General features: G+C 40.0%; 1 protein-coding gene and 1 pseudogene across 13 annotated transcripts in view; one reads left to right on the forward strand and one right to left on the reverse strand.

The window, feature by feature from the left end:
* The window catches only part of NUMB (NUMB endocytic adaptor protein), a 231,516-nt gene that overhangs the window by 161,545 nt on the left and 45,327 nt on the right, over positions 1-24,644 (forward strand). For 8 of the 13 annotated variants that reach the window (XM_053603428.1, XM_053603432.1, XM_053603437.1 and 5 more), the window contains 2 exons: positions 13,462-13,536; positions 19,533-19,565. In XM_053603428.1, coding sequence (XP_053459403.1) covers positions 13,462-13,536; positions 19,533-19,565 — 108 coding nt within the window. The remainder of the gene's footprint in view (positions 1-13,461; positions 13,537-19,532; positions 19,566-24,644) is intronic. The other 5 variants (XM_053603435.1, XM_053603434.1, XM_053603440.1 and 2 more) reach the window with 1 other exon arrangement.
* Positions 3,965-4,812, reverse strand: LOC128593816 (immediate early response gene 2 protein-like; annotated as a pseudogene).

A 24,644-nucleotide genomic window follows, 5' to 3' on the forward strand; every position in this document is an offset into this window, starting at 1 on the left:
AGAGTAACATTAAGTTGGAGGAAGCAGGAAAAAAAACATTAAGTTTATGTAAGAGCAGTAAACTATATGCCATTACTTAAATAGGAGAGTTGCAGATGTGCTTTGACACAGAGATAGGGAAGTCAGAAGAGCTGAATTCTATTCCTGGTTCTCTTAATTTACTACTTATTTGACCTGGTCTAAATCACTTAACTTTTTTTACACCTTGAATTTCACATTTGAAAAGTAAAGTTTTGGGGCAGGTGTAGTGGCTCACACCTGGACAACATAGTAAGGATCCCCATCTCTTAAAAAAAAAATTTAAAAATTAGCCTGGCATGCTGGCATAAACCTGTAGTCCTAGATACTCCAGAGGCTGTCACCTGTACCCAGGAGTTTGAGGCTTCAGTGAACTGAAAGTGAAGGTTTTGGAGCTCTTAAATTCTTTTCAGCTCTAAACTTACATGATTAGATTTAATGCATTTGCTATGACCTACAGTTTGTTCAGATGGAATTGTACTCCAAATTTATAGTTAAAGAATAGTTTAAATTTGATTTAACTATTCCTCTCTTGTTAAATAACCAAAACAACTTTTGAACTGTGCTGTGCACATCCACACACTATACCTACTATATAGCACAGGCTGTGTGTGTGTGTGTGTGTGTGTAAGACAGAGATAAGATGCCTTAAAGCTCCTTATAAATTAATGATTATTTTGCTATAATATTGGGAACCGCTGATTATACAATCTCTCACTTCAGAGCTCTGCATTTCTTCTTATGGATAACATCACCAAAGCAAGGGGGGGAAATCTAATTTTTAAATAATTTTTTCCGGAAAGGGAAAAATGATTTAATTCATCCAAGAATGAAATTCCACATACTAGTTTTTCTAAAGTACATTTTTGTGAATGAAAGTTCCTTACTCAGAAGGAGTTTGGAAAATGCATACAAACAAAAGAAGTCCTAGTGTCAAATATTTTAGCTATTAAAGCATAAATCAGCTGCAGTTCTTCAGTGAGATAGTGTCTCAGAGAAGAAAAGAGAACTCTTTAATGTTTCAGTGTGCATGGTTTTCTCCTAGTCTAATTAGACATATTTCTAAACTAGATTATGCAACTCATAGTCAATCCATAAGAGATAATGTTGAGTATACTAGCAGTTTGCTCCCTTTTATGGCTGAGTATAGTATTTCACTGCATGTATTTATTACTGTGTTTAACCAGTCACCAGCTGAAACATATCTTGATTATTTCTACTTTTAATGATAGTAAATAAAGCCACTGTAACTATTCCTTTATAGCTTTCATGTGAACAAAAGGAGTAGAATTGCAGGGCCACAGGATAATGTAATATCTGACTTCCCCCCCACATTTGTGTGTGTGTGTGTGCGTGTTTGAGGCAGTCTCTGTTGTCCCAGGCTAGCATACCGTGGCATCAGCCTACCTCACAGCAATCTCAGACTCCTGGGTTCAAGCAATCCTCCTGCCTCAGTCTCCTGCGTAGCTGGGACTACAAGCACCTGCTATAATGCCCAGCTTATTTTTCTGTTTTTAGTAGAGACAGGATCTTGCTCTTGCTCAGGTTGGTCTCAAATTCCTGAGCTCAAGGGGTCCTCCCACCTCAGCCTCTGAGAGTACTAGGATTACAGGCAGTGAGCCCAACCATTGAGTACCTATTTTCAGTTCTTTGGAGTATTGAATTAGCAGTGAATTGCTGGGTCATATGGTAATTCTACGTCTTGCTTTTTGAGGAACCACCAATTGCTTTTTGTCATAGCCAAATCACTTTACATTCCCACCAGTAATGTATGATGGTTCCGATTTTACTACATCCTTGCCAACACTTGTTTTCTGTTTTGTTTTAAATTATAATCGTCCAAGTGCATATGAAAATAGTACCTTTTTGTGCTTTTGATTTGTATTTCCCTAATGACTAGTGATGTTGAGAACCTTTTCCTTTTCTTTTCTTTTTTTATTTCAGATTAATTAAGAGGGTACTAATGTTTAGGGTATACTGTTTTCAATTCTAAATTAAAGTTCAAGTTGTAGTTGAACCCTTCACCTAGGGGGCATGTTGAACACCCTTACATTGTTCACATTAGGTGAGATCCTGCCAATTGCCCTCCTTCTTCCCCACTCTCCTCTTCCTCCTCTCCCCTCCTCCTTGCTAGACTATTTTTGTGTTTTGTCTTTTGTGTGGGCATGTAGTTATTTATAAATATATTGGTTTCAGCTCAGCGCCCATAACATAGTGGTTACGGTGCCAGCCACATACACTGAGGCTGGCGGATTTGACACCGGCCTGGGCCAGATGAACAACAATGACAACTGCAACAAAAAAATAGCTGACCATTGTGGCAGGCATCTGTAGTCCCAGCTACTTGGGAGGCTGAGGCAAAAGAATCACTTAAGCCCAAGAGTTAGAGGTTGCTGTGAGCTGTGCTGTGAGCACTCTACCGAGGGTGACACAGTGAGGCTCCGTCTCTCTTTCTCTACATATATACACATATATATTTATAAAATATATTGGTTTTATATTAAATATATTGGTTTCATATTTACAAAATATATTAGTTTCATATTAATATTGAGTACACTGGATACTTTTTTCCCCATTCTTGAGATACTTTACACCAAGAAGAATGTGTTTCAACTCTATCCAGGTAAACATAAAAGATGTAAAGTCTCCATCTTTTCATATGGCCGAATAGCACATATACCACAGTTTGTTAATCCATTCATGGGTTGATGGGCACTTAGGTTGCTACCACATCTTAGAAATTGTGAACTGAGCTACAGTGAACATTCCAGTGCAAATGTCCTTGTGGTAAAATGATTTTCTTTTGGGTAGATACCCAATCTATGGAATTGCAGGATCAAATGGAAAGCTGCCTTTCAGTTCTTTGAGCATTCTCCATGCTTCTTTTCATAGAGGTTATATTAGTTTGCAATCCCACCAGCAGTGCAAATGTGTTCCTTTATCTCCACATCTACATGGGCATCTGCAGATTTGGGACTTTGCGACATGGACTAATCTCACACCTAACATGGAGTTAGGTGATATCTCAGGATGATTTTGATTTGTATTTCTCTTCAAGTGCTTGTTGACCATCTGCACATCTTCTTTGGAGAAATTTCTTTTCTTCGTCTTTTTTTTTTTTTACTCAAATGGCCTTTATTTTCCTATCTGATATGTCTAACAAAAAACTCCAGATAGACGGAATTAAAAGAACCCACCATGAGAAAAGTAAACAGATCCTCAGAAACTCTCCGGCAAGAATTCACCCCCTCCCAAAACTGGTCCTGTCTTCACAGTAACTGGTCCCAGCTTATTAGCCTTACACAGTGCTTTGAACACTGCCTTCCTCTACCACCACCCTCTATATTTTCGTGATTCAGAATGGGATGTCTGGGTTGACTGCATCCCTTTGTCTGAGGGAGGGTTACACTTGCAACTGGGAACACACTCGCCACCTCTAACGCACCAGATGAGAAAAAAAAAAATCAAACCCCACTGCTCCCACCCCAAGGCTCAGGAGCGCAAGGCAACTAACCGGCAGCATGCCCGGGCGAAGTGACTCGCGCCACTCTCCTCCCACTCCCAGGGTAGGCTCACACCCCAGAACCTCCTCCCAGGCCCCACACCCAGTCAAGGCAGCAGGAAGTTCCCCACGTCTGCCCCATGACGCAACGATAAGATAACCCCTTGCACAAGAATGTCAATGGAAGGGGAAGGGGAGTGCCTGGAATTCTCCGAGGTTGGAAACGCAAACACCAACTATTGATAACCCTTGAAGGAGCAACACAGCCCCCAGTAAAAAAAAGTCTGACCCTGAGGAGATTAAAGAACCAAGGCTTCCCTTTCCCAGTCCAGAAGGAAAGGGAAAGTTTCACGTCCCAGTCCGTTAAGACAGCACCTGTGGGCGCGGCAGGTCTCAGTGGAAGGCGCCAGCTCCCGTAGCTCAGACTTCTCGTTGCCGTTGCTATACACGTAAGGCGACGGCTCCCTGGGGATAGAGGTCCTCTCCGGGCCTCTCAACAGCCCAGCGGCGGCGACGGCTTCTCTCCACAGTTACCGCGGGCGCTCCCCAAGGGGAGCAGGGGTCTCGCCTCGGGTCTGTGCACTTGGGCCAAAGATTCGACCCGCGCTCTGGGCTCTGGTAGCGCTGCTCGGGATCTTCAGAAGGCCACCACGGCCTCACGAGCACGTTCAGGAGATTGTCCGCCGGGCGGCAGGCGGTCTTTGCCTCGCAGGCGGGCGGCGCCGTCAGGGGGGCCACTGGATTGCAATTCAGGAGGTCGGAGAAGCGGCTCTGTAGGACGCGAGCCAGGTTAGGAAAGGCGCCCTCGGCTTGGGCTGGAGAGGGCGATCAGGGACCTCCGATGACACCCCCTCCACCTCCTCCTCTTCTTCCAGACGGGCTTTCTTGTTTGGGACCAGTCCGACGTCCCCTCCCTCACTAAGGCTGCTGCTCCGCCGCTTGCGGTTCCCTTTGGCGGGGCGCGGGGCGCGGGGCACCACAGGCAGAGACCTCCTCAGCTCTCGGCGCCTCCTGCGTGTCCATGGGCTCCAGGGAGGGCTGCTCACCGTCCAGGGCTCCGGCTCCCGCTTCCCGCGGCGGGTTCAGGAGAGGGTCAGAGGAGTGGGCTGGCTGAAAGGATGCTTCCGGCTCGTGGGCCTCCACCTTGGCTGAGAGGTAGAGCTCCCGAGCGCTGCACATAACCAGCGACAGCTGCAGACTTCGGTGCAGCCGTAGGCCACCGCGCTGCATGCGCAAGTGGTACATCTTCCAAACAGACAGGGTCATGATGCCTCCTTCTGCACCTCCATGACAACTCCACGGTTGAGGGCAATAGGGACTGCTGGAATGAACAGGACAGGGAGAAGGGTCAACCCGACAACCGGCTAGGTCAAGCCTCTATCACACACCAAACCACTCAGTAATATGGCTAAGACGCTCTGGAGAAATTTCTATTGAAGTTCTTTGTACAGTTTTAAATCAGGTTCTTTGTCTTTTTGTTGTTGAGTTATAAATTTTTTTTATTTTTGGATACTAGAACTTAATCAGATATGTAATTTCTGCATATTTTCTGTTGTTGTCTTTTCACTTTTTTAAATGTGATTTGATGCTAAGTAGTTTTCAATTTTGATGAAGTCTAATGTATCTACTTTTTCTTTCGTTGCTTATGCTTTTGGTGTCTTAAAAATCCATCACTAGGGCGGCGCCTGTGGCTCAGTGAGTAGGGCACTGGCCCTATATACCAAGGGTGGCGTGTTCGAACCCAGCCCTGGCCAAACTGCAACAAAAAAATAGACGGGTGTTGTGGCGGGCACCTGTAGTTCCAGCTACTTGGGAGGCTGAGACAAGAGAATCACCTAAGCCCAAAGAACTGGAGGTTGCTGTGAGCTGTGACGCCATTGCACTCTATCGAGGGTGACAAAGTGAGACTCTGTCGCTAAAAAAAAAAAAGAATCCATCACTACATGCTTCCTTCTAAGAATTTTATGTTCTTTTCTCTTAAGTTGTTAATCCATTTTGAGTTAATTTTTGTATATAGTGTGAGGTAGGGGTCCAACTTACTCTTTTGTATGTGGGAATTTACTTGTGTCATCATCTATTTGAAGGGTCTATTCTTTCCCCATAAAATAGTTTCAGTACTCTTAGCCTATGTCTATTGGTCATTGATATATATATATATATGATTCTGGATGACTCTCAATTTTTTCTTTTAGAGACAGAGTCTCATTTTGTCACCCTTGGTAGAGGGCTGTGGCGTCACAGCTCACAGCAACCTCCAGCTCTTGGGCTTAGGCAATTCTCTTGCTTCAGCCTCCCAAGTAGCTGGGACAACAGGTGCCCACCACAATGCCTGGCTATTTTTTTGTTGGAGTTTAGCTGGGGCCAGGTTTGAACCCTCCACCTTCAGTATATGGGGCTGGTGCCCTACCCATTGAGCTGCAGGCACCACCCCATTTGTAGATTCTTGAGTTAAACCCTACTTTGGTCTTTAGCATACTTTTAGACCTCATTTGTTACTATTTTTGTGCCTACCTTTTCATGAATATATTCACAAGTGAAATTGCTCTGGTTTTCTGCTTTGGGTTGTTGTAGCAGGATTTTGTTAAAGCTATAAAAATATCTGGGGCGGACTGTGGCTCAAAGGAGAAGGGTGCCAGCCCCATATGCCAGAGGTGGCAGGTTCAAACCCAGCCCTGGCCAGAAACTGCAAAAAAAAAAAAAAAAAAAATATATATATATATATATATATATATATATAAACTGTCCATTTTCTCCCTATGTATTTGATATAGTTAAATAGCATAGAAATCATTCTTTGAAGATTTGACAGTACTGACCTGTTAAACCACCTATATCTAGGCATCTTAGAGAATTTTTGGTCTTTTTTTTTTTAATTTCAGCTTGCTTGTTCATTCTTCTTCCTTTGAAGTCCTTTGTTGTTGTTGTTGTTGTTGTTCATTTTCTTCTCTTTTTTTAATGTTCTTCCTTTGGCAATTCGCTTTCCTGTTGCCTCCCCAGTAGTTGGGATTACAGACGCCCACCACAACGTCCGGCTGTTTTTGATGTTAGTAGAGACGGGGTCTTACTTTGGCTCACTGCTGCTCATACTGGTCTCGAACCTCTGAGCTCAGGCAATCCACCTGCCTCGGCCTCCCACAGCGCTGGGACTACAGGTGTGAGCCACCACGTCCAGCCTGGTCTTATTCTTTTTAACAGCTTTCTCTGTATTTTCATTGTTATGGGCCTTCAACTTTTCTATTTCTATTTTAGTTAATTGTAGTATATTTTTCCAGAACCTTCATAGTTAATCTATAATTTCATATTTATCGGCATAGATGACAAAGAACTCATATATCTTAATTTCTTTGGGTCTCTGGTTGGGTCTCCCTACACTCTTTTATCTATAGTATTATATCCTTGGATTTTCTTCCTTTTTCTATTACTACCTCTAAATTGCTTAATGTCTCTCTGTTTTAACTGAGAAAGTAGAGTTTTATGATCTCTGAGTAAACCTTCAGGATCTGAGGAGTGAATATAGGTTTCAAAGTATTTCCAACAGACTTCATTCTACTGCCTAGCTTGATGAATTCAGTCAGTTACATATAGCTATTTATTTATGCCACAAAAAAAACACAAGGGGACGTCTTGGTGAAAAGAAGAGAACAATGTTATCTCTTAGGGACTGACTCTGAGTTGCATAATCTAGTTTAGAAATGTGTCTAATTAGAGTAGGAGAAAACCATGCCCATTGAAAGAAACATTATTATTTTTTTTTGAAAGAAACATTATTAAAGAAGTCTCATACTATATGATTCTATTTATTTGATGTTCTTTAAAAGGAAAAACTATAAGATTAGAAAATAGTAGGCTTGGCACCCATAGTACAGTGGTTATGGTGCCAGCCACATACACCAAAGGTGGCAGGTTCGAACCCGGCCCAGGCCAACTAAACAACTGCAACAACAACAACAAAAAAAATAGCTAAGCATTGTGGCAGGCACCTATAGTCCCAGTTACTTGGGAGGCGGAGGCAAGAGAATCATTTAAGCCCAGGAGGTTGAGGTTGCTTTGAGCTGTGATGCCTTGGCAGTCTACTGAGGGTGAAAAAGTATGAATAACTATGAATTTATTGTAGATGTTTTCACCATGTTTTCCGAAAGACTGAATTATCACTGACAGTTTCAGCCCTGCTAGAGGAATTTTCCAAATGAAATGACTTTTACTTTAAAAATTGTAAGGAAGAAGTTTGGTGGAAGGAACTTGTTATGTTTTTCTTAATTTCCTTGTAGAAATGTGAAATTAGGTAAAGTTTTCTTGAATCATGGTAAAGTCAAGTTGGATGACCATTGGACTTTAGAATCTTAAATAATACTCCTTCCCTACTAGCTGTGTCCGTGACTTTGGACAAGTTAGTCAGCATTTCTGAAGCTCATTTTCTTTCCTCAATTTAAAAAATTAGTCGATCTTGCATACCTTTCTGAGTATTCAGTAAGACAAAATATATAAAGCAACCAGCACAGAGCCTAGCACATGGTAGATAATCCTGTGCTCACTCCTGGAATATTTTTTTTTTTTTTTGAGACAGTATCACTATGTCGTCCTTGGTAGAGTGCTGTGGCATCACAGCTCACAGCAATCTCCACCTCTTGGGCTTACATGATTCTCTTGCCTCAGCCTCCCAAGTAGCTGGGACTACACATGCCTGCCACAATGCCCGGCTATTTTTTGGTTGTAGTTGTCATTGTTGTTTGGCAGGTCTGAGCTGGGTTCAAACCCACCAGCCCTGGTGTATGTGGCCAGCACCCTAACCGCTGAGCTACAGGTGCCAAGCCCCTTGGAGTACTTTTGATGTCTCGTTTACACCATGTTTAAGAGCTACAAAACCAAAATATATGTAATTATTTTGAACTTTTAAATAGCAGATAGATTGTATAGGAGTGGTGAAAGGGGATAGTCTTACCTTGTTCCAAATCTGAGGAGTAAGGCATCCGGTTTCTCAGTATAATTTCAACTGATCTCAAGTTCACAGACAGTATTTCCTTGCTGAGACTTTCCATTTTACCATTTGTTTCAATACTATTCATTGTTCCTTCTTTGTATAGTAGCTGCTTTAAAGCCTTAATCAGATAATTCTAACATCTATATAATCTTGTTGTTGGTATATGTGGATTATTTTTTTCCCGAATGAGTTAAAATTTTCATGATTCATCATATGCCAAGTAATTTTGTATTGTGCCCTGGATATTTGTATACTTGGGTGTGTGACTCTGGGTTTTATTTAAATTCTATGGAGAATGTTTATATTTTTGTTTTAGCAATCCACCAGTTAGGTTTCAGGCTGCAAGTTCCAGTTTATCTTCTGTGGGGTGTGGTACTGGTATCCATTCAGTTTTCAAAGCCTTTCCAATGGCATTCTGGTCTGCAGTGCTATTCTTTTTTTTTTTTTTTTCATTTTATTGTATTTATTTTTACATTTTCTTTTTTTCTTTGAGACAGAGTCTCACTATGTCACCCTGGGTAGAGTGCTGTGGCATCACGGCTGCTCTTGCAGCTCAGAGCAACCTCCAACTCTTGGGCTTAAGCGATTCTCTTGCCGCAGCCTCTGGAGTCGCTGGGACTATAGGCGACCTCCGCAATGCCCGGCTATTTGGGGGTTGCAGTCTGGCCAGGGCCGGGTTGGAACCCACCACCCTCGGTATATGGGGCCAGCAGCCTAACCAATGAGCCACTGGGCACCACTCCAGGTCCTTTCTAATATTTGATTTCTCGAGAGGCAGGAACTATTCCAAATGGCCACACCTTGGCTTTCGTACACGCCCCGTGACCCTCTCTGACCCAGCGGACAGGGTTGGGTTGGGTGTTATGTCCTGGGCAAGGAGACATCCCACATAAGTCACCACACCTTTTGATACTGTCCCCACTCTCAGGCTCACAGCAATATCCTTCAGACAAGCCGTGGCTACTCAGTGTCACCATTTGCCAAATGCGAGCCAGCTGCTTCCCTCTCGTAACAGCCCCGTTCAGCCTCCACAGCTCTTCGTCCTCAGGGGCTCTCGGTGGGGTGTGTCCCTGTCTGTCCATCTACCCACTTTTCAGGGACGGGCAGGCCCAGCGGGTTGAAGTGTGTGGAACAGGGCTGGGGAGTTCCCAAAGGAAGAAAACTGCAGTGCTGTTCTGAACTGTCCTATGTGTGTATCATCCAGTTCTCAGTTTGAGAACCAGGAAGTGATCTGTACATTAGTTCTCAAAGTCTTTGATATGCTAATTAGGATCAGATCCTTAGTTGTGCAGCTCCTGAGTGAGCCCTGGAATTCATAAACAATTCATGGTGTCTTTCCCAAGCTCCTTTCTTCCTGTGCCTTCCTCAGTACTTTCTGGTTCCTCAGAGCTTCTCTTTGTGGTCCTCTAGCCAGAATCCTGGGACTCTGGTTATTCTCTTCCACCAGGAATTCCCACAATTTCACTTGTATCTAGGGTCAAATAGTGTGAGATTCAGAGAGAGAGGGGAATATAACAAAAAGGGGGTCAGCCCCATTTTCCTGGAATTAAGGTTCCATCAAACAAATAGGCAAGTTCTCCTCCCTTAGAGGTGTGGATCATGCAGGTTTTCACTGTTGCTACTTAAGCTTAAAGGTTCCTTTTCCTAGTCTTCAAACTAGAGCTAGATTGATTTTTTTCCCCCAGACTTCTCTTTGTATTGCTACATTCACTTTTGGATTTTTGGCTGTGTTACATTCAACTGAAAGTACCAAAGAGGAGAGGGAATAGTCTTGAGTTAGAGAAGCAGAAGGACAATATTCCAAATACTGTATTTTTTGTGTCAAGGTCTTGCATTATTGCCTGGACTAGAGTACAATGGCATCATCCTAGCTCACAATGTTGTGCCCAGATCTTGAAATCCCCCACAAAGACCACCAAGGAGCCGAGTCCGATGCAAAAGCAAAAGGGCCTTTTACTCTAAGTTCAAACTTGGGCTCCCAGGGACTCCGCTGCAACGGATCCAAGCCAGGAGCCCCGAGCTCTGGAGCAAGGGGTTCTTATGGTCCCACGCAGCGGGTGGGCGGGAACAGCTGGAAACAATGGGGGCACTTCTGGATTGGTTAGGTGGGGGGTCCATGATTGGTGGGCGGTTGTCTCTTGATTTCAAGGAATTGCCTGGGCTTATCTGGAAAGTGAAACTTACTGAGTGAAATGGGGGTGGGGAGGCAAAACTTAACTCCTAAGATGGCACTGGTCTGGTTCTTTCAACAGCAAACTCAAAGTCCTAGGTTCAAGCAATCTTCCTGCCTCAGCCTCCCAATAGGTAGGACTACAGGCACCCAGAACAACATCCAGCTAATTTTTCTTAGAGATGGGGTCTGGTACTTGCTCATGCTGGTCTGGAATTCCTGATCTCAAGTGATTTCCCCACCTTGGCCTCCCAGAGTGCTAGTATTACACCCAAAATTTTCCTTTTAGGAGAGAGCATTTGTTATGTTGCTACTATCCTTTCTGCTTTTGTTTTTTTCTTTTTTCCTTCTAGCTGTGATCCTGTGAAATCATTTTCTTTTCTAATTGAGAACTATTCCCATACTAAGATACAGTTTGAATTATATTACTACCTTTTAAAAAAATGTTTATTAGGACCAGGCGCCAATGGCTTAAGCCTGTAATCTTAGCTCTCTGGAGGTGGTGCCAGGTGGATTGCTTGAGCTCTACTAAAAATAGAAACTCTACCCAGGTGTTGTGGTGGGCACCTGTAGTCCCAGCTACTAGGAAGACCGAACAAGAAGATCACTTGAGCCCAGGAGTTTGAGGTTGCTGTGCACTGTGATTGAGAGACGATACCTGAGAAGGATAATGTCTAGAAGAACAGGTCTTCTTTTTTTTTTTTTGTAGAGACAGAGTCTCACTGTACCGCCCTCGGGTAGAGTGCTGTGGCGTCACACGGCTCACAGCAACCTCTAACTCTTGGGCTTACGCGATTCTCTTGCCTCAGCCTCCCGAGCAGCTTGCCCAGCTATTTTTTTGTTGCAGTTTGGCCGGGGCTGGGTTTGAACCCACCACCCTCGGCATATGGGGCCGGCGCCCTACTCACTGAGCCACAGGCGCCGCCCAGAACAGGTCTTCTTAAGAAGACCACAAGGATACACATGCAGGGTCCTCTCCACGATGACTCAGCTCTTGGGAATTTGTAAACTCAACTTCCTGAAACTTGACAATTTCCAAGTTCTGTGAAATCCTGTAGTTCTGTAGGGGCGGGAGTAGCATCTCCTGCTTGATTCAAACTGGCCAATGAGAAGGGTACCTGTGGGGTAGAACTTTTTGACTGTCAATAAAAAGGGAAAGACCAAGGCAGTCCGGGAGCGTGGCCATTTGGAATTCTTCTATGCCATAAGCTCCCGGCTGGTGAATAAAGCCCTTCCTCTTATAAACTGTGTTTGGGTGCTCTTTCTCTCCATTGGGCCTTGTCTTCCTGCAACATGATGATGCCACTGCACTCTACCTAGGACGACACAGTGAGAATCTGTCTCAAATAAATAAATGAAAATAAAAATGAAAAATCTTTGTTAGTTTTCATTGTCTCTAGGGTTAAGCGCAGGCCTTATTTACACAGTGAGACTCTGTCTCAAATAAATAAATGAAAATAAAAATGAAAAGTGTTTAGGAGAGGTTTACATATAAATGCATATAAATAAATAAAAATGAAAAATCTTTATTAGCTTTCATTATCTCTAGGGTTAAGTGCAGGCTCTATTTCAGCACTCACATTCCCTAGCTGCATATTTCTCACTTTCAAACCTAATAGGAGTACTTGATGTTGAGGAGAACTTTCTCTGTATCCTCTGAACATTTGAGTCTGTGAAACAAACTGACAGTAGATGAATTTGTATGCCTTTTTCCTTGTTCGTTTATTATATATATGCAAGTGAATTTCACAAAATTTAAGACTGAAAAAGGCCAGATGATTGAAGTTTTTATAGTATCCTGAACTACGGAAATGAATAGGATTCTGGGGCTTCCAGGGGGAAGATGTTGATGTGGAGAGGAAATGGCATGTTGAACAAAGGTTGTCTTGTTATGCAGATAAAGTCCCCCTGGTAATAAAAGTTGTCTGGCAGCAGCCTTCAAAAGCACAGGTAATAGTCTGTTACAAAGTTTGTGTTGTCTGACCTCAAGTCTTTTTTTGTGGTACAACAGTTAATCTTCCCAAATTGATGGGATTCCCAGGGAGGGAATACATGATAATTGAGTTCCTTTTTGGAGGATTTGTCATTTGGTAGATAAGAGAACTTCAGAGAAAGACTTTTTCAACACTGCAGGGGAGAAAGTGATAAAGTCAGGAGGGCAAGAAAAGGTCAGAGAAACCTAGATTCTTTTTCAGTTCAAAGCACTCAGTATGCTGAAGCACACCTCACACCGGGTACTGCTTTCTGACCTCCTGCCCCCCCACCCCTCCACGCTGATATAGTTATCCTGTTCCACATTCATAACTTTGTTCATGTCATTCTCTCATTTCTAAAGTAAATTTTCATCCTCTCAGTTTCTGCATATTCAGATTCTACACATCTTTTAAAGCTCAGATGCACTACCTTCTTAAAATGTGTTTTAGTTATCTGCCTCACTCTCTCCAGCCTTTAGAAAACTGTCATTTTTGTTCATGGCGTTATATATATGCTTTGCCTTAGGAGAGGTATGTAGCGGAGAGGTTTACATATAAATGCATAGTAACTGTGAGAATACATAAAGTAACTTTATTTTAATTCTTCTTTGGAGGCTGTGAGTCTCTTGAGTACAGGGATTTCAGTACAGGTTGAATATCTTACCTGAAATGCTTGGGGCCAGAAATGTTTCAGATTTTGAATTTTTTCAGATTAGGGACACTGAACCTGTATTTGATTCTCTACTGCCTAATGCTTAACACAATATAGTTGCTACTTAGGAAACGTAGTACCCTAACTTTTTTCTTCCTTCTACAGTACCTTGGTCATGTAGAAGTTGATGAATCAAGAGGAATGCACATCTGTGAAGACGCTGTAAAAAGATTGAAAGCTGTATGTATTTGATGGTTGTCAGTGTTGATCTATATGCTGTCAATATTTTCTTAAAAGATTTTGCTAGGAAATTTCAGTGACCCAGTATCCAATAAGAAGCATATTTCTCTTAAAGCAAAAGATGTGGGATTACTAATAAAAGCATCTCATGCCGTCCATCCAAACGTATAAATTATAAAGACCAATCTTCTTTGATTTAGGCCAGACATCACTTATAAGGTACTTTTGATTTAGAACCCATGTGAAACAAGTGATGTGAAATTTGATAGAAGAATAATACTAAATCCAGAATGAAACCATTATAGTTAATCGTTTAACCTAATTGTGATAACTGGGTTATAAATTATGAATTTTAAATCTCTAAGAAATAGCTTTCTGGAAAAAAAGTATGAGACAGAGATATCTATGTTGATGCCTGGTGAGATTTACTTTCTTGGAGACGACTTACTATCTTAACTCCTACTCCCTAATATTTTTCTCCATATTTCTCCTTCATAATCTATTTCTGCTGCCTTCTGCATAAACTTCAGCACACTGGAATGGAGATTCCTTTCCCAGGATATATAATATTTCCTTTGTTCATTATGCCATAGAACACATCCCAAGTTATGTTATGCCTGTGTATTTAATAAAAGGAGAGAATGGGTTCAGAATTCATAAAGATTTAGATTAAAGGGCTAAATTTCAGATTTTTGATAAGTTAGAGGAATGTTTCATAAATCTGACAGCCCTCTTTACAACCTTTCTTCTCTCCAGCATGGCCTTTCCCCACTTTGCTGTGAAAGCTTTAAGCATTACTTCTGCATGCCCCTGCCCCAAGGAGCCTTGTTGCTTAGGGTTTGCTGGTATGATGGGCTGCCACAAGTTTGACTACTAATGTGTGCTTTTTTCCCTCAATTTGCTTAGTAATCAAAAATTTTCTGCTTCTTATATTACCTCTTAACCTGCAATTCTTCAATATGAAATACATAAAATTAATGAAGCAGACAACTCCAGGAGGGGGGGATTTAATTTTGGAATAAATGCCTAAATCTATTGTAGAAGGGAAAGGAGGAGAGAAATAACTGACTATGGTATACAAAGAACTAGAAAACAAAACAAAAAGGCACATACATACATATATGTGTATACATATACCCTTTACCTCAGATTTTAATCATTTAAATTCTTAAATGATTGAAGGCTTTCCTAGTCTTAACTTATGCTCTCTAATTCATTATTTATGTTAAGGGGATTTATAACCATGTATTATGGTACATGAAACTATAGTTTGTAGTCTTGCCAGTTCCCCCAATTAAACACAGTCTCTTAATTTGATTTTCCATTTTTGTCAAAGCCAGTTTAAAAAAGAAATTTAAATTAAGCTTCTTTACTAAAATAATTCTAAGTTCATCTAAAAGAATAATAAGGTGAATATAGCTAAAAACATTTTTAAAGTAATGCACTTTTTTGCCCTACTTAAAGAATATTTTATAACACTATATTACTAATGACTTTCTAAAAACAACAAATCAGTGAACAGACTAAATTGGCCTGAAACAAATCATAAATAATTATTAAAATCTTATAACATATAATTTATGATTAAAAGGCCATTATGGAATGAGCCTTTACAAAGTCTTTTAATTCAGAATATGGCTCATGTTCACTGTCTAAGGAAAAGCTAGGAATGGTTTAAGTTTGCCCAGAAGATATTAAAAATGGTATTTAATTGTTTAATGAGCAGTTAATCCTCTTCACTATCTAGTTTTTGGTTTTTTTAAACATTTAATCAGAAACATCTCTTTATTATACAGTAGGACCTCCATATTGACCATCTCCTTAAGTTGACCTAATTGTCATAGACTGGACGTATACATGTATGTATCAGTACAGTAGGCCTAGTTCCGTATGTAGACCACCTCCAATGGGTGACCAGTTTGGTACAGTCCCTTGGGTAGTCATCTCACAGAGATTCTATTGTATAAGCAATATAGGTTTATTGTATAAAATACAAATAAACCAAAAAAGTGCATAAATAAATGATCTCACGCAATCCAGAAATAGACCCTATTTAACTGTCTGGTTTTAAAACTAATTTTTTAGTGGAGTAGATTTTGTTTCCTTTTATTTTACCTTTTTATTTTTTTAAACCAAAAAGATATAGAGTATAATAAGCATGATTTTTTGAGGCATAGAACTATTTAGGAGTTTTTATATTCACCGGAAATAGGAACTAAATGTCATTTTAAAAATTATACTTATGCATGGAACAGTGTCTGGCACATAGTCACTCAAAAACTATTTCTGGAATGAATAGACAGTATGTAATCTTCAATATGTGGTCAAATTGAATATTATAATCCAATTATTATGTGTTTATGTTTCCATAAAGGCAACTTTTCCATGTTTTAAACAATAGATCTGGGCCCAGTGCCAGCCGCATACACCAAAGTGGGTGGGTTTGAATCCAGCCCCGAACCCGGCCTGGGCCAGATAACCAACAATAACAACTGCAACAAAGAATAACCGAGCATTGTGGTAGGCGCCTGTAGTCCACCTTTGGGAGCCTGAGGCAAGCGAATCACTTGAGCCCAGGAGTTTGAGGTTGCTGTGAGCTGTGACGCCATGGCACTCTACCGAGGGCAACATGGTGAGACTCTGTCTCCCAAAATAAATAAATAAACAATAAATCTGATATGAAGATTTATATATTCATAAATAGGTAATTTTAAAAATTAACAAATGCAAATGGCCCCACACCCTCCCTATCCCCAACCCCTGAATCCCTCCTAGGAAAGATGGGTTAAATTCAATATGAAATGAGAACCTCCTCCAGCTCCTTGCTCCATGGGGCCTGTGTCCTTGGGGTCAAACCCTTTCCTGAGAGAATAAGGTGCTACCTCTCTGGAATCATCATAATTATATCTTAATGTTTAATGTTCTAAGTTTATAAAACCCTTTTGCATATCTCTAAAGATCTTTATTTCCCTATGGTCTTTTATAAAAACTAAAGGAAAGTGTTATATGTTGATAATGCACTTCAACTGGACATACTTGAACTTTTGAACTTTAAGGGAAAATCAATCACTTCTGTACTTTTCATTAAGAAGTTACTTAAAATTTTTCAGACAAACCCTATCTAGGAGACTTGGAACAGTCATTATATATAGTTCTACATTGGCAAACATGTATTATAAAAAAATGAGATTGAATTTTTGTTAACTGGGATAAATTTCCTGTTTATTATACTTAATGTGGCTTCTATAAATACCTTTTCTAGTGCTATACTGAGAATCTTGTGGAAAGCTGGAAGTCTTCAGGATATTGTTGTTCTGACGTCAGACTAGTCCAGATATATTTTTGATTTTTAGCTTTCTTTCGTATTTTTACTATGCAGCAGAAATTTTTAGTTGCCTTTTTTCCTCTGAGCAAATAGTCACCTAACAGACTTTCAGTGGGGATCTCCAACCTGCTATGCCAGATACTTATATTATGCCAAATGCTACATTTTGGAGGATTTTTGCTTGTTTCTTATAGATTATAAAGCTTCCTTTTCTACAGAGGATTAAAAAAGAAGTAGAGTGTCTTTAGAATTAGTTTGAATGCTAGAGTTTAATTTTTTTTAATTAAATAGCTTAGATGTACCAGTTAAGTACTGAAACAAAGATTTTAGACCTATTAATGATCCCTGAGCTTAAAATTTAACATTTCTAGTGCTTTTCAAATTTGTGAGGAATTGAGGAAGAAGATAATTTGGAAGTACATTTGTGTGCATGTTTTCCCCCAGAGTAGTCTCTTACAATTTAGAATTACATTAACTTCAATTGGAAATCATCTGCATACTTGATATCCTATAATGAAAAAAATCATAACTAAAAAAGACAATGTTTTAAAAATATGTTCCTCAGGCGGTGCCTGTGGCTCAAAGGAGTAGGGCGCTGGCCCCATGTACTGGAGGTGGTGGGTTAAAACCCAGCCCTGGCCAAAAACTGCAAAAATATGTTCCTCATGGTATAACTATTTTTTTCTTTTTTCTTTCTTTACCTAGAGTTAGTTGCAACTATTCTCAACTCATTTACTTTGTGATATAATTTCACTAATTAGCTACTTTGGAATTTAAATTGTATAGGATAATTAACAGAAATGGCCTATTACCCATTTTTATTGCCTTTATGGCATAGACAATTACAGGGTGAGGAGTATTGTCCTTTATTAATCAATTTTGTAAATGTGTTTCAGGCCTTGTTTGACTCTGGTCCAATATACCCTTCATTTCATAATAAAAAGTCATTTCTTCCCATTGTGTCTTAAATGTTTCTCTCTGTGTCTTGGTAGACTAGTTTCATTATACTACCAGTTTCTAATATGTTGTTTTTTATTCACTATTGGATATATTTTGTTTTAATATGTGTTCTTATTTTAGCAGGTTAAAGAATCGTAACAATTTTTTTAAAGAACATTAATACTATTCTCTAATAACTGTCTTTTTATGCATTTTGCACGTCAACTGTTTTCATTAACATCTGGGGTCTTTTGTAAAAAGAGGAAAACTTTAACAAGAGCTTTTCTAGGAGCTAAATTAAAGCTAAATAGATCTTCCCTCACCTTCCATCCCTTAAGAATGGTGAATCCCCTAGCTTTGGCTGCATCCTTGAAAGCTGGTGGTTACTCAAAGTCTAACAAAACTAGGGTCACCAAACTTGGCAGCAGAAATGATCTTAATCTTATTGTAATGACTACTACTATTATTTTTTCCAGCTTAAGTTCAGAATATTTTATGGAAATATTAGATGCTGCTTGTGATTTTCAAAACTTGGATGGAAAACAATCTTTCTGGTGTTTGAGAGCATTGAATGAGTCTATAAGTTTGAGAGAGTCAAATTTTAATATCATTGTCTTTTCCCAGACATTTATCCAACATTAACATTAAAAATAGATGATTGTAAAAGGTAAAAGCTTAAACTATATTTCAACCATACCTACAAAATGTGAAGTTAAATTAGCTTGTGGATAGGTTAGATTTGCTTAAGTTCTTTAGATTTAAACAGGTAGCCAGTTTTCATAAATGGTACTTAAAAATTGATGCTTGATACTATATGTATCTATGCCTCTCTTATCCAGATAGTTTCAGAATTGTATACTTAATAAATATAAATGCAAGTATATTTTGAAACAACAACATTTTAAAAGAAAACAAAACCCTATTCCTTAAATTTGAGTTATAGCCCAAAGGTGTTCTTAAGTTATTTGTTTTCCCAGGTCCAGTTTAAACATTAGCCTTGTCTTCTTTATAGATAATTTATTCTGTATCTATAATAGAACATATCTGTTATTTCCCCATGTGTGTTGTGAAATTGATCAGCATACCCATAAATACAGATTGATACTAATGGCTAAGTGGAGCACATGGTCAAGCTCCCCTAAGGAAGTATGAAGGATTCTCTAGGTGACATCTTAAACTCAGCAAGAAAAAGTATGACAAGGACCTTTGATGGATACACATTTCATTTTACATATTGCATTTTTATGCAATTATATGGTCATTTGAATGTGGACTGGTTTTTTAATTCATGACTTTCACATAGTCGACCACTGATTTTAAATTGAAAAATGTATATGGAACTAATCTTCTGTTTTCTACTCACTATGACATTTAAAATGCAAATCTCACTAAATCAGTGTGTCCTAATCTTTCTCTCTGCTGCCAAATTTGGAAAATCTATTTCAAAAATATATGGTGGTTACTGAACTAACTAGTTGCTTTGCATGAATAGAAGTTCTGACTTCTTCTCTTTCCATGGATTCCTAGGCCAAACAGTGTGTTTCCCTGCATTTTCATGCACCCTTCCTTAGTCCTTGTCACTCCTGGAATGGATAACTCTTTAAAATTCTTATCCCTTCCCCTTCTTCCACTTTTCCCTTTCCCCAACTTCTGTATTTGCATATTGATATGAAACCCTAGGACATTTAGCCCATACAATAATAGCATTCGACTTGTCCCCCTGTTCCTCCAGGAAAGGAAGTTCTTCAAAGGCTTCTTTGGAAAAGTAAGTTTAATGCCACATTCGTGCTTGCTTTATAAGGAGTTACACCCCTAGTATAGCACTGACTTTTTTAAAAGTAGCATGAGTTTGGTTTCTTCATAATGTAGGAATTGATTTGACTATATATAGAAATTAATGAATTAGGAAGTTACTATCTATGATATTATCTGTGTGTCTGTGGATATTAAATCTGATGATTCCCAGGAAATTCCAATAAATGAATCAAGCAGGTTAAAAGAGGATTTTCTTGGCTCACAGCTATAATCCTAACATTCTGGGAAGCCAAGAAGGGAGAATCCCTTGAGCTCAGGAGTTGGAGACCAGCTTGAGCAAAAAGCAAGACCTTGGCTCTATGAAAAATAAAAAGAATTAGCTGGGTGTGGTGGCAGACGCCTGTAGTTCTAGCTACTTGGGAAGCTAGGTAGGAGGATCATTTGGGCCCAGGAGTTTGAGGTTGCAGTATGTTATGATTGTGCCACTGTATTCTAGCCCAGGCAACAGAGCAAGACTCTGTCTCAAAAGAAAATGAAATAAGAAAGGATTTTCTCTTCAAAGCTATATAGTAAAATAAATTTCATTTCAAAGCTCTAGTCTTATTAGCAGTATTTTTAGCAAGCAGATGTTGCTTAGTGCTCAATATTGACAGAGAAATGGGAAGAAATACTAAATTCAAGTGCATATTTAACATACCCTTAATTTTATATTCAGTGGTATTCTATTTTTTCCAATCTAACTTAAATTTCAGCTGAAGTAAGTAAAAGTACATGAACTTATCTTTGGGAATCCTGCTATGATTTTTAACCTGTGTTGCTAATCTAAGAAAAGCCATCTTAACTGTTGGTCTACCAAATACCTGTTATATGTGGAATGTTGTTTATGTAGATGCTTTTCAAGTAATGATTGCTTAATGTTCAGATCTTATTAAAAGTTAAGACTATACAGGCACTACCCTAGTAGTGGAAGGAGTAGGGCACTGGCCCCATATACCGGGGGTGGCAGGTTCAAGCTCGACCCTGTCCAAAACAGCAAAAAAAAAAGTTAAGACCATATAGGTGGCAGTACTCATATAAATCAATCTATTTCTAACATTTTTGTGTCCAAGTTTATTATTGTTTAGTTTTGAGTAAGTGCTGTAAAGTAATTCAGACCAACAGAGAGTACGAAATACTGTCATTAGATAATTGAGTATAAATTACTGAAAGTTTTTATTTATTAAAGTGAATATAAAAATAACAGAATTGTTTTTCTCCTTGGTGGTTTTGTTATTTTTGAAATTTGTTTTAAAGAACAAATCATTTATTTCCATTTCATTCTCGATTAAATGTTTTAGCTATAACTCATTTTTATATTTTCTTGTTCTAATTTAGGTCATGTTTATGTAAACAAAGTTGAAGTATTTTAGATCTAATGATTTAATTCAGTTACTGCTGTAATCCGAAATAAAAAATTATATAATTTACCAGGCGGCGCCTGTGGCTCAAAGGAGTAGGGCACTGGCCCCATATCCTGGAGGTGGTGGGTTCAAATCTGACCTGGCCAAAAACTAGAAAAAAAAAAAAATTATATAATTTACCAACACACATGCCACAGTAACATTTTTCAGTAGACATTTTGAGTTTGAGTCAAATGAAGAAGTGCTTAGAATATCTAGGAAGATGGCGGCGCCTGTGGCTCAGTGAGCAGGGCGCTGGCCCCATATACTGAGGGTGGCGGGTTCAAACCCAGCCCCGGCCTAACTGAAAAAAATAGCCGGGCGTTGTGGCAGGCGCCTGTAGTCCCAGTTACTCGGGAGACTGAGGCAGGAGAATTGCCTAAGCCCAGGAGTTGGAGGTTGCTGTGAGCTGTGTGACGCCACGGCACTCTACCAAGGGCCATAAAGTGAAACTCTGTCTCTACAAAAAAAAAAAAAAGAATATCTAGGAAGAATCCTCTAGACCAGTGGTTCTCAACCTGTGGGTCACGACCCACAGGAACTGTATTAAAGGGCTACAGCATTAGGAAGGTTGAGAACCACTGCTCTAGACCTTTATGGCATTATAAATAGACATAGGCCTGGTGTAGTGGCTCATGCCTATAACCCTAGCATTCTGGGAGGCTAAGGTGGGAGGATCCCTTGAGCTCAGGAATTCAAGACCAGCAAGAGCAAGACTGTCTCTACTAAAAATGGAAAATATTAGTGAAGCATTTTTTTTTTTTTTTTTTTTTTTTTTGTAGAGACAGAGTCTCACTTTATGGCCCTCGGTAGAGTGCCGTGGCCTCACATAGCTCACAGCAACCTCCAACTCCTGGGCTTAAGCGATTCTCTTGCCTCAGCCTCCCAAGCAGCTGGGACTACAGGCGCCCACCACAACGCCCAGCTATTTTTTGGTTGCAGTTTGGCCAGGGCCGGGTTTGAACCCGCCACCCTCGGTATATGGGGCCGGTGCCCTACTGATTGAGCCACAGGCGCCGCCCATTAGTGAAGCATTTGGTGGGCAACTACAGTCCCAGCTACCTGGAAGGCTGTGGCAGGAGGATGGCTTGAACTCAGGAATTTGAGGTTGCTGTGAGCTAGGCTGAGGACATAGCCCTTTAGCCTGGGCAACAGAGTAAGACTCTGTCTCAAAAAAAAAAGAAAGAAACAGACATTATATTTGTTAAGAAAATTCATAATTGTTATGGAAACATTTTGTGGAGTATTATTCTTTCCCAAATGGAATGTCTTTCCTTTTAATTTTTTTTTTTTAAGAAACAGCATCTCGGGTAGTGCCTGTGGCTCCGTGGGTAGAGCGCTGGCCCCATGTACTGAGCGTGGCAGGTTGAAACCCTGGCCAAACTGCAACAAAAATAATAGCCGGGCATTGTGGCGGGTGCCTGTAGTCCCAACTACTCTGGAGGCTGAGGCAAGAGAATCACTTGAGCCCAGGAAGTAGAGGTTGCTGTGAGCTGTGACGTCACAGCATTCTACCGAAGGCAATAAAATGAGACTCTTGTCTCTTAAAAAAAAAAAAAAGAAAAAGGAAACAGCATCTCTGTTGCCCGGGTTGGAATACTGTGGCACAATCATAGCTCACTGAAGCCTTCATCTCCCAGCAATCCTCCTGCCTCAGCTTAGCCGCCCAGGTAGCTGGGGCTACAGGTGTATACCACCAGCCCTGACTCCAGCTAGAATTTCTAAAAGCAATTACATGTTACCATGGTTATCATATAATTTTAACTACCTTCCAAGTGACCAGTTTTGTCTATTTTAGTTAAAACAGCTTTGTCTATAAAGGCTAGGTTGTTTATAAAAAAAAAAAATCTTAAAACTGTATTATAGCAAGACACAGTAGTGAGAGCTTATAGTTCTAGCTACTTGGGAAGTTGAAGCAAAAGGATCACTTGGGCGGAGGGATTATGGCCTGAACAACATAGTGAGACCCTGTCTCTAAGAAAATAAAAGTAGAGGGCGGTGCCTGTGACTCAGTGGGTAGGGCGCCAGGCCCAAATACCGAGGGTGGTGGGTTTGAACCCAGCCCTGGCCAAACTGCAACAAAAAAATAGCCAGGCGTTGTGGCGGGCACCTATAGTCCCAGCTACTCAGAAGGCTGAGGCAAGAGAATTGGCTAAGCCCAAGAGCTGGAGGTTGCTATGAGCTATGACGCCACGGCACTCCACCGAGGGTGACAAAGTTAAGACTCTGTCTCGAAAGAAAAGAAGAAAGAAGAAAAAGAAAAGAATATAGTTGACCACCTCCCTACATTGACCACCTCCTTAATTTGACCTAATTAGTTCCTTATGTTGACACCTCAGTTTGTTAATAACCATTTTGTTACAGTCCCTGGGTGGTCAACGTACAGAGGTTCAACTGTATTTTTAAGGGTTATAACATAGTGTTAGGGAACAAAGCTCACTCTCTCTTCAGAATCAGCCCTGAGGTAGCAATATATTTATTGGGCCTTAATTAACCTATGGTATAGCTGAACTGGGTCACACTATGCTTGTTAGCTGTTTTCACTGCATTTTTGCTACATGATGAATTTTTACCTTTTAAGAATAAGATTATGAATCATCTCACTTAATCCTTAAGTAACCCTGAAATTATTATTCTCCTTGTTTTACAATGAAGAAACTGAAGTTTACAATGACCAAGTTGAAAAAACAGATATAGTTAGTAGAAGCTACGATTTGAACCTAGATAATCTTGACTCCAGAGCCACACTCTTAATCACTGTGTTATAGAAAGCACTCCATTTTCATATTATTTATAAGTGAAATTTATAAAGTTTAACCTAAAAAGGTACTAGTAAATAGATTGCTAGAAACTCACTTTTACTTTCTAATTTTTTTTTCTTTTTTTAGACAGAGTCTCACTTTATCACCCTTGGTAGAGTGCCCTGGTGTCAAGCTTATACCAACCTCAAACTATGGGGTTTAAGGGATCTCTTGCCTCAGCCTCCCCAGTAGCTGGGACTACAGGTGCTCGCCACAATGCCTAGCTATTTTTTCTGTTTTACCATCTCTACTAAAAATAGAAAAAAGTAGATGGGCGCTGTGGTGGTGCCTGTAGTCTCAGCTACTTGGGAGGCTGAGGCAGGAGGATTGCTTGAGACAAAGAGTTTGAGGTTGCTGTGAGCTAGGATGAGGCCATGGCACTCCTAACATAGGGAACAAAGCGAGACTCTGTCTCAAAAGAAAAAATGTGTTAACATTACTTTTTCATGAAAGTGGGTAGATGGAAGAATTGTTAGCCCTGATTCTGAATTCTGAACTTCCTCTTTTTCCGAAGTCTCCTCCTGGACTTGATCACTATCATCACTTCCCTACTGCTGAATCACCAGTTGATGGGAGCAGTTCCTCCAAAAACTATACTAGTTGGAAACAGATAAACCTGGGTCTGTTGCAAAACTATATTAATCTATTGTAAAGTAATTCATATTCCTATTTTGTGAAGGAACCGACTCAATATAGAGATATAAAAAGTTCTTAGGCCACCCTACTGGGTCTTTTTTTAAAGCCATTTACTTGTATTTATATGGAGCTTTATAGTTTATGATGTTCTTTGATAAGCTTTCCAATTTGCGAATCACAACAGCTTGATGGATTAGACAGAATAATTCATGA

The sequence above is a fragment of the Nycticebus coucang genome, chromosome 9 (assembly GCF_027406575.1).
Source record: "Nycticebus coucang isolate mNycCou1 chromosome 9, mNycCou1.pri, whole genome shotgun sequence".
Lineage (NCBI taxonomy): Eukaryota > Metazoa > Chordata > Mammalia > Primates > Lorisidae > Nycticebus > Nycticebus coucang.